We start from the raw sequence: 9,789 nt of genomic DNA, 5'->3' as shown, positions 1-9,789 counted from the left end.
GATTTCTCTGACCCTTAGAAGAGTCTCAGCAAAAAATGCAACTGTGTTTACAAAGTCTTTTCTGTACATTGCAACTTTTCCATGAAAGCAGCAGTGGAGCTTAAATTTCATCTCTGATTTGTTTTAAATATATATGTTATATAAATGTACTGGTCACTACTAACCATTCTGATCTTCCGGGTAATAGTGGGAACAGTTTTTCAGGGGTCTCTTTCATGGATTATATGTAATTCTTACTGTGTATGGATGTCCTTATAAAAGCCTTTATGTAGGTCTTAGTTTACGCTCCCCTGACATTTTATGCAGATGCCATCTGTATGGGGTCAAAGCTCTGTGAGAAGTACGAAAGAGCTGCTTCTAAGTCAGTTAAGTGAATCAAAATCAAGGAGAAAAAGTCTTTTTTATGATTTGAGATTGCTGTTAATGTTTTGTGTGCATACCAACGTTGTGTTCATCCTTTAAGGAAACAAACTGTTTCCTTTTTTAGCCCTCAGATTACCCCCGTTTTTCTCCATGTGTGAAAATCCATGCCGTGTGTCATCCACCACGAGCTGCACAGCATCACTCACTGCAGCATCTTTCTGGAGCTGGGAGAGCGAGTGCACACAGTTCCAGTGCCGAGGGAACCTCAGCCCTTTCCGTGCATGTGCATGGGCAAGAGAGCATGACAGGAGCTCTGGCTGATCGGTCGTTAGGGAAAGAGCTGAGGAGTTTCAGGATTTATGAGTAAGGCTGGCTTGCACTGCAGTAGCACTGCATGCGAGACTTCATTATGGATGCTTGGTCTCCTGCTCTCTGAGTATTGCTCTAGGTTCTTCAACTGGAATGACAGTGAGCAATGACTGACTTGTATAGCTCTTCTCTAAGGGCCCTGTAGTGAGCTGGAGGTGTAACATATGCATGTAGGAGTGAGGCATGGTGTGTATCAGTGTGTAAAGAGCATGTTGGCCTCTGACTGCAGGTATTTTTCCTTCTGATTCCAACATACTGAAAGTATGTTAATTTATTTTCAGATAACGTCAGGTAACCGAGAAACTTGGAGTAAAAAATCCATTGGAGATATGACAGTTTAACTCTCCAATGCAAAATAGAGGGCAAAGCGGTTGAAACTTCATTGGAGTAATATTTACTTGGAAATAGGTTGGATTACTGTTGTTTTTTACTAAAATAAAATTGGTATTAAGATTCCATAGTGAGAGGCATGAGAATGGGTTAGCAATGACAGATGTGGTAACCTGCCCTTTGCTCTCTGCTTTTAAGATACTAATAGCAGTTTATCATCAGTTACACTGGGTCACTGAGTCCCTGAGTTCAGAGATTTTTTTTTCATAAGCTGTTTCTGTAGCAGGGTCCCTGCAAGCACGGACAGCAGGTTGGGGCAGGAAAATCATCATGGGCAGGGGTCCTGAGGGTCCTTTGTGCCATCCATAAAGTGATATCGTGAATGGCACGATCAGTTCTAGCTTTTGAGATCCTGTTTGTACTCAGACAGCAAGGGACGAGAGCGGAGAACAGGTGCAACTTCTGTGCTGAAAAGGAGAGACTGTTGTTTGACAAGGAAAGCATCCAGCAGGAGGATAAAAAACACTATGGCCTCCCTCTCATCAGTTTGCTTCATCACTTTTCCTGTCTTGCCAAATTGTAATTTACACAACTGATATTACAGCCTCAGCATTTGGCCAATTATCCTAATCTTTTGCCAAGACATTAATAGCCCCATCAAAAGTGCTGTGACAGCCTGTATGTTCGACAGGACTGGAAGTTTGTCTCTTAAAGAGACTTAGTTTCATTTTAGCTAGTTAAATGGTTTATGAACAAATAGAATTCAAGTTTTAACCTTTGGTAGGAAGAGAAATTTTGTCACTGATTTCAGTGGAACGTGATCAGCCATGTGCTGTCTTTTCAGGAAAGCACCTGGAGATTCTTTTCACTGAGACTTTTTTTAGCACGATGTGTTAGAATTTGGCTGCTTGAACTTGCAAAATGCATCAATTTAACCCAGAATCAAGCAGTGAAGAGGGAGCAGTATCTGTGTGATGCTGTAACCTTCTTGCAAATTACTTCAGGATGTGTTTCAAAACAAATAACTAAAACACATCAACTGGATATTGTAGCCTGTAACTCCTGTTGTGGGCCTCTCACAAAGTGAGAATTGTGTATCTAAAATATCTAAAATTTAAAGTAATTTAGTCTCTGGAAATTCAAGACAAGGAGTATTTAAGTCCCTTAGCAGTTGTTGGTGTGACTGTATTTATTTCAGGGCAGGATGACTCCTCTGAAGGGGTATGTAACTATTGGTTTGTAGATACTGACGCTACAGATAGTAGAATATCTCAAAGATATTTAATGGACTTCATGCAGGAGACCTGAAATGTGGCTTTCTCTTCTTTTTCCCTTAAAGAAATGCCTGGTCCAAGAATAGAGATATTTTTTTTGTAGTTATTTTCTACTGGAAATGATTATGTTTCATTCTGAAAAATAAGATTTAGAGAAGAGCTTTCTGATGGTATTATGAGCCTCGGGCGACACATCTGGAAAACTGCTATAGGCTGAGGTTGGTCTCTGCCCCAGTATTTCCTAGTTTATCTAGGGACTAAGAAGTTGTAACCGATTAATAAATTTCTGTGACTGCAGGTAATGGTTTTTCCTTTGGCACCCTGACTACAGCCAGGCCTGTAGCAGGTGATGGAAATGGTTGTACACTTCTGTAGGTTTTCTGTCTATTCCCTCTTCCCTCTGTGCATGCACTGTAGGGTTGTTCCCTGCAAATTGGCATATTTCTCTACTGCCTGTTGTATTGAATCCCTTTAAGTTTGTGCCCCACAATTTTTTGCCATAGATGACTTGATCCTATAACCACAAAAGTAAATTTACAATAAACCAGAACAAAATTAAATCCAGACCACCCCTTGAGTTTTCCACTTCTGTGGTTCCTCCTCATCCTTGATGCTCTTTCGAAGAGAGCCGTTCTCACTCTCTTCATGCATGCAGCAAGAGGACAGCCACGGGTCTCTCCAGGTCTGTGTAACCATCAGCTGCCAACACAAGGTTATAATTTTCAGCAAAATAAATGGAAGAATATTTTCCATGTACAGTGAGAAGACTGGCCATGGTCTAAAAATGCACATAGACCTCAGTGTCCCCCAAGGGGACCTGCCTCTGCTGATTCCTCCATGCGTTCGCTGTGTAGAGAGAAGCAGAAGCGGCATTTGTGTGTTGAGTTTTTGTATGGCTGAAAGTGGAGAAGCTCTGACCTGAAAGAATAGAGACATCCATGGAAATGTAGAAAACTTCTGCTATGTTGAAAAAATCTTATTAGGAAATCGTGTTCATCCTAATGCTGACTCTGATTCTGTTCCTGAACTGTATTCTCTTGAGCTTTTAGTGTGGTTTTTAAATGAGTCAAGTGATGAGACTTCAGTATTTCCCTTGGAAAGAAAACAAAAGCTATCCCACAGGGAAGAAAGGCAGATTTCCACTTATGATGAGCCTTCTAGGAGGTGTTTTAATTTACAGCTTTAATCAGAGATGTATGACACACTTCTTGTTCCTCTCTTATTGATGCTTTGTTGTTTTTGGGGTTTTTTTCCCATCCAGGTTTGATGATTCCCGTCTTTTGTGTGGTGGAGCAGTCGGACGCCTCTCTTGAATACGATAATCGAGAAGAGCATGCTGAGTTCGTTCTGGTTCGCAAAGATGTGCTCTTTAGCCAGCTGGTGGAGACAGCGCTCCTGGCTCTGGGGTATTCCCACAGTTCTGCAGCTCAGGCACAAGGTATTCAGTAAAGTTCTTTTCCCCCCTTCTCTGCACTGCAGAAGACAGCACCTGAGGTTGTTCAATGTAAGGAGAAAGCAAGAAAATTAGTGGCAAATCTTGGAAGTGGTTATATCAGTGTGTTAATTGTTTGATCTTAAACTAGGTGTACAACAAGCCCTACCTTGTTAACCTACCTGGAAAGCACTAGGTAGATCTTGCTGAAGCTTGCAATATGGTGATAATGACCAGTCAGCATATTCATGACACACTTGTTCTGTACCACAAGGCAGGTCGCTGCTCCCAGTCAGCACAGAAGAACTGGGTAGAACCTGCAGGTGTACAGCTAGATGGTATCTAGTGTTCTTCTTTGTCGCAGGGCTATTTTGAACAGAGTATTGTAGCCTTTCATTTTTTAAATTATACATTGTAGAGAATGGTTACATATGTATACATGCTTTCTTTATGGCAAATAGCTGTAGGGCTAAATGTGCAGGCTAATTTCTCTTTTTTCACTTACCTACTATATTGCTACAAAGCTCTGTGTAAAGCTCTACAGTTCCTTCCACTTAGAGATGATTCTCTGTTAGCAGCAAAATCCTAAAATAAACAAAGCTTTCCTTCCCTACCCAAAATATCAGCTTGAAAAAAAACAAACTGAAAATCCTAATCTTGAGGGAGATGGGCAGGAGGTGGTGGGCTGGGAGAAATCTTTCCAGAATGAACCTTGCATTTCAAGAGGCTTTTTTTATACTAAACAGGTTATTTCAGTGCTTATTCTTTTGGATGAGAAGCCTTTAGGTTTGTTTCATCTCCATATCACCAATAAAACCTGTGCACATTTAGAGTAGTTTAATAGCAACTTTGCCTGGGGATTTGGATTTTGTCCATTGGTTTTAGTTATTTTGTATAGCTGGGTATTTGAACGTGGGAACAGAGGGAACATTGGTGGTGTTGAATCCAGGAGTTCCAGGCAGTGGTTAATAGCATGGACTCCTTGTACAAACTTCTTTCCAAACGGGGTGATAGTGATTCATTTCCTCTGTCAGACTCTGCTCTGTGAGAGAGGCTCAGGTTCTTTATACAGGCAAAGCTCATGAACATGTGTTTATTTACATAATATGGTAATAAAAGCTCTGCAAGAAGGTAGTTGTTTTGGGTTTTAATATTAAATGTTTTGTGTCATCTTAGAAACTCTTTTTTTTCTGAATGTAAAAGGTCAGCGTATCCCAGTGTTTCCATCCTGGTGAGCCAGCTTTCTGTTTGACAGCACTATCCATCTCAGTTAACACAGTTGCTCAACATGTTGCGAGCTAACATGTGGAACATGCTGCATTAGGTGGCCAAAATTTGATTCTTGGCACTTATGGAGGGGAATGGGCATTGCAGAAAACCTGCTCCACGGAGGCATGCCATGCAGTGCAGTGATCCACACTGGCTCAGCATCTCACTGGGGGGAACCTTGCTTTTGCAGCATCTCTCTGTTGTGAGAATAGTGAGGAGGAGAGACAGATTGACTCACGAAGGAAATTAGTCACTGTGCAGGGAGGAAATGGCCACTGCGTTTTTGAACTACAGGCTTTGACAATGAGCAGGTTCAGCTACTAATCTGTCGCTTGACGTATTGCTCAAATAACTTGACTAGAAAATAAAATATCTAATTGTTGTAATTAGTCTAAAAGAAAATACTTCAATATTTTCATCTTTGAGGCAGCAATTACCTTCCACTAGACAATATCAGATGGCATATATGTATACATATATATATATAAATGTCTTAGAGATCCATAGCTAACAAATCTCTTGGTCAGGTTATTTACCTTCACACGGAAGGACCAATCCACCAAAGTCTTTTAGACATCCTGAGCAAATACTGCTGGCCATGCTGATTTTATTATATGAAGCTGAAGTATGCAGCATGTTCTGTAGCATCTTGCCTCTTTGCTAGCTGTCTGTAAGCTGAGGGATGAGGTACAGAGACAGAGTGCCAATAGATTTCTGAGATTGTTTTGTTTAATTTGAAAATTAATAGAATATTGGGTTCTAATCTGTTAACTAGAGTTGACAGAAGCATGCTGCTAAATTGCTGCTATAAGGACTTATTAAGGGAACACAATTTTCTGATATTAAAAACGGAAGAAAAATAAAGCTGTTTGCTTTATTCATTCTGGCTGTAGGAAGAAAAGTCTGCTTCTGTTCTAGTGCTTGGGATTGATTTCCATTAGCAATACACATTAATAAACGGTCACTTAGTTCTTCTTCATGATCAGCTGAATTACAGGATCTGCATGAGAAGCTGAAGATCCTCAGGTGCATTTTTCAAAGCTTTGAGCAACATGCTGTGCAAAATGGTGACGTGAGTAGGTGTCCCCATGTCCTCCAGAGACGAAGTAAATGAGTTTATCAAAGCTTTGGTATTGTAAAAGCTGTAACATAGTATGTCGTAATTATCACCTTTTGAGTTGGGAAAGTGTTTCATTTCGCCCTCCTCTTCTTTTGGGTGACTCTGAGAGGAGCAGCAATTTCATCTTGTGAGAAACACCTTGCCTTCACCTGTTCTTTTTAGAACAGAGTCTTCCAGGCTGGGGGGAAAGAGGAGCTGTGGCAGTAGAGAGAACTGCTGTACAACTTCACGCTGCCTTTGCTGTGGTTCACCATGGCAGTCCTGCAGAGCTACCGAGGCTCGAGCAGGTGGTGCGTGCCCGGCGTGTAGGGCCCTGCCTCGCGATGCCTGGCTGCACGGCAGAGCCTGGCTGCTAGAAAGGGAACATGGCATAGAGTGGTAGGTGGCATGTTGCCTCCCTGAGGGGTCTGTGTGCCCAAAGGGGCACTGCCATGGGGCTACTGGCCAGGGCTGCAGCCTGGAGCTGCAGAGTTCTCTGAGGAGGTGACGCTGTGTCTGAACATATGAGCTGTAATCTGTGCACACACAGCTGCCACCTGGCCTGAGCATCATGTACTGGCTTGTGGTCACTTGGCTGACCATGGATAAATTTTATTCCTGGTCGTTAGGTAAATACATAAGCTTTAGCATAAACAATCTTGAGACAAATATGTATCACGAGGTTTACATGAAGGTGGCCCATGCCTCACTGTAAGAAACTCTTCATTCCCACACAGTTTGGCCAGGACACATTTATTCCACAAACAGCTGGTTGTGAATGTTTTTTGTTGATGGTGGTGGGAGCAGAGACTTTTCCAGCGAGTGCTGCCCTCGTGAAACTTCCCTTTTCTGACAGGAGCTGTGAAATATCTTGTGGAACAGCATGGGAATTCGTTAACAGCTTGGCACTGGGGTGTGAAAGTTGGTGGTGTGAATGGCAACAAAGGTTTAATAAACATTTATGTATTTTTCTTTCATCACTTGAGTCTACACCTGACAGTAGGGAACCTGCTACATGTGCCTTTCAGAGAGGAAAAGAGTCATGCTTTAAAGGGGCACCTGTTCTATATGTAGTTTATTAAAATTTCCATACCTGGATGAAATTTTTTTTTTTCCATGAGTGAGCTATTCTAACTGGTCTGTGCAAGAGAAGGGAACTCGTAGGAGGTACAGAGTGCTGAGTGGTAGGACCAAAGTAGTATGAAAGTAACCAAAATCTTGTGTACCCTGTGTACAGTCGTGCAGCTTTGGGACCTGCTGTGAAAGCTGATTCCCTCCTCAGTGTGAGGTGGAAGAAGGGCAGTGCTAGTTTGATGCTTTTAGTGTCTACTTTCTTTAAACCCACATGACAAAGAAAATAGTGTGCTTTCTTGTGGATACATATTTTTTCTTTTGACTGGTTCCTTGTTAGCTGTTGTGAGTGTGTATACAGACTGGTATGCGTTGTCTGCAGAAGTTATCCAAGGTGAATGGACTGTTGAAATGTGGATTGCCTTCCCCCAGGTCCTTCAGCTGGATGTGTTGGCAGGGCAGCGTGGGGTGCCTGCCCTGATTGCTGCCTGGGGGCAGCTTTAGCGGGGTATTGACAAGATAGTTGCTTGAGTTAGTTGCTGTGTGTAGCCACAACAAGGAAAGGGGCCTAGAGGAGAGTGAAATGGTGCTCAGATGCCAAGTGGAGCAGAAGGAAGGAGAAAACAGCGGAGGGAAGTTAACACAGAGCAAGGGAAACATTAGATCTTTCCCATCCCTGCCACTGTAGAGATTGCCAAGCCAGGGTTCTTAAGCAATGTATTGCCTTGAGCAGAGCCATTGCAAGAGGCAGTGTCTGTTATTGTCACTGCTCCAAGGCAGCGTCTTGGAGGCCTCTCTTCATGTGCCCAGTTTCTTCTAGTGCTGTGTACAGACTACAGAGTGGGAAGACTTGTGGCTGCAAACAGCTGTGGGTCAGAGTGGAGGGCTGGAAGGAGAGGCTGGCCATGGTTGGTGGGGAAGGTGTAGAAGAACAAGAAATGACAAAAGTTTAAGTATCTTGCCTTGCCATGTGGAATTGCGATAGTGCACAGGGATGAGAGTCATACTCTGTGGGGATTGTGGTTTAGTTAGCTCAGATCAGACAGCTCAGCCCTGTCAGCCTTGCATCACTGGAGTGGGAAAGAGGAGAATTTTGTTGCTGCTGGTCAGTGCCTGGCCAGAGTAGCTGAGGGGGTACCTCTGCCCAAATTTCATGACACCCAGAAGTGTATCTCAGGACTAATGGTCCTACTTCAGCTGCCTTGCTTGTGAAGCTCTGATATTGCTTGCAGTCAGGGGACAGCTTGGTTTTGGTGCTTCTGCAGAGCACTGTGTTCTGCAGCAGTGGTGGAGGTGTCCTTGCAGTGAGCTGCAGCAAGAGAGAAAGGTGGCTCTCCTGACTGTAGAGGAAGGAAACCAAAGCACAGACACATAAGAGCTTTGGATCCATAGTGCACATGGCTGGGGCAGGAAGCAACCCAGACTGCAAGTGTGTTCATTTTCTTCAAGGGCTTAAATATGTGAGCTCAGCCCAGCTCTCTGCTGTGAACTGGAGGCTCCTTGGACTTGTAGCCTGAGTTTTAGTGTTATTTCAAAGCATGGACCAGATCTGTGTGATATGATGCTGTTTAGCAAATCAGTCCAAACTCCAGGCTGCTGTGTGTAAGAATGCGGCAGCTGGAATCCTGGGCTCCACTCAGACTAACCTTCGTGAGAGCAGCATGGCCATCTTGCCCCTTAGGGGATTATAACCATGTGTACAAATATTTGAAGGGTGTAAATACCGATGAGGGAATGGATTTGCCTAAGCTGGTACAAGAGGGTAGGGCTCTGGGACAACTGGAAGGACCTGAGCAGATGATTACTAGGGAAAGATCCTGTGAAATATTCCCATCTGTGCTGTCTCCAGAACCACAATAGCTTCCAACTGAAGGTAAAGGCAGAACATACCAGCTGGGGGCTGTATTGAACACACACGCACAGGCTGGTTTTATATTTGTGTACAAGAAAGGTACAGTAAAAGTGTGGTGAAACCCTGCTGAACTGTGCTTGATATATACAGTCAAGTTTACTGTAGCTGGGAAGATCAGGTATGCTATTTTCAACTCAAGTGCAAGGTAGCAGTATGGAAAAAATGAGAGGAAACCTAAACTCAGGTTTTTCCTGTGAATAATATACAATAAATTACAAGGGTGCTATAATCTGGGTTCATCTGACCCCTCAGCCAAGTGCCAGTGTCATTTGTATGCCTGAGTCGTGGCTCCCTTTTTATGTGATCAAAGGCCTCCTAGTAAGTATTATAGTGACTTTAATGAATAGGAGAGGCACTAGTAATATAATGATTTAAATAACAAGACAATGCAGCGATCAACAAGCTAAATGTTGGGTCACTTCCCGACTCTGTCACTCTTTGCTGCTACTTTTTTCATTTTAACAGAGGCAGTGTAGTGGTCTCACCTAACAGAGTTGTCAATCCATGTAAAACTGTTGTATTTCTCTGTGTGCTCAAACTCCTTTGCCAGGAGTATTCTCAGCCTGCTAAACCAATGCCTCTTAAAACAAAACACCCCAAAACAAATGAAAGAAACTCACCCAGCCCTCTTCGCACCTCTTTTCAGCAGTTTGGTCTTACTCCATCTCTA

The 9,789-nt window shown here is 43.0% G+C and overlaps 1 protein-coding gene across 8 annotated transcripts in view; it reads left to right on the top strand.

Annotated features, from left to right (window-relative positions):
- SATB2 (SATB homeobox 2) overlaps positions 1-9,789 on the top strand; it is a 216,560-nt gene that overhangs the window by 103,181 nt on the left and 103,590 nt on the right. For all 8 annotated transcript variants that reach the window (XM_017838453.1, XM_017838462.1, XM_017838443.1 and 5 more), the window contains one exon: positions 3,598-3,774. In XM_017838453.1, the coding sequence (XP_017693942.1) occupies positions 3,598-3,774 (177 nt within the window). The remainder of the gene's footprint in view (positions 1-3,597; positions 3,775-9,789) is intronic.

The sequence above is a fragment of the Lepidothrix coronata genome, unplaced genomic scaffold, assembly GCF_001604755.1.
Source record: "Lepidothrix coronata isolate B3197 unplaced genomic scaffold, Lepidothrix_coronata-1.0 Scaffold7, whole genome shotgun sequence".
NCBI lineage: Eukaryota > Metazoa > Chordata > Aves > Passeriformes > Pipridae > Lepidothrix > Lepidothrix coronata.
This window is presented reverse-complemented; position numbering and strand designations above follow the sequence as displayed.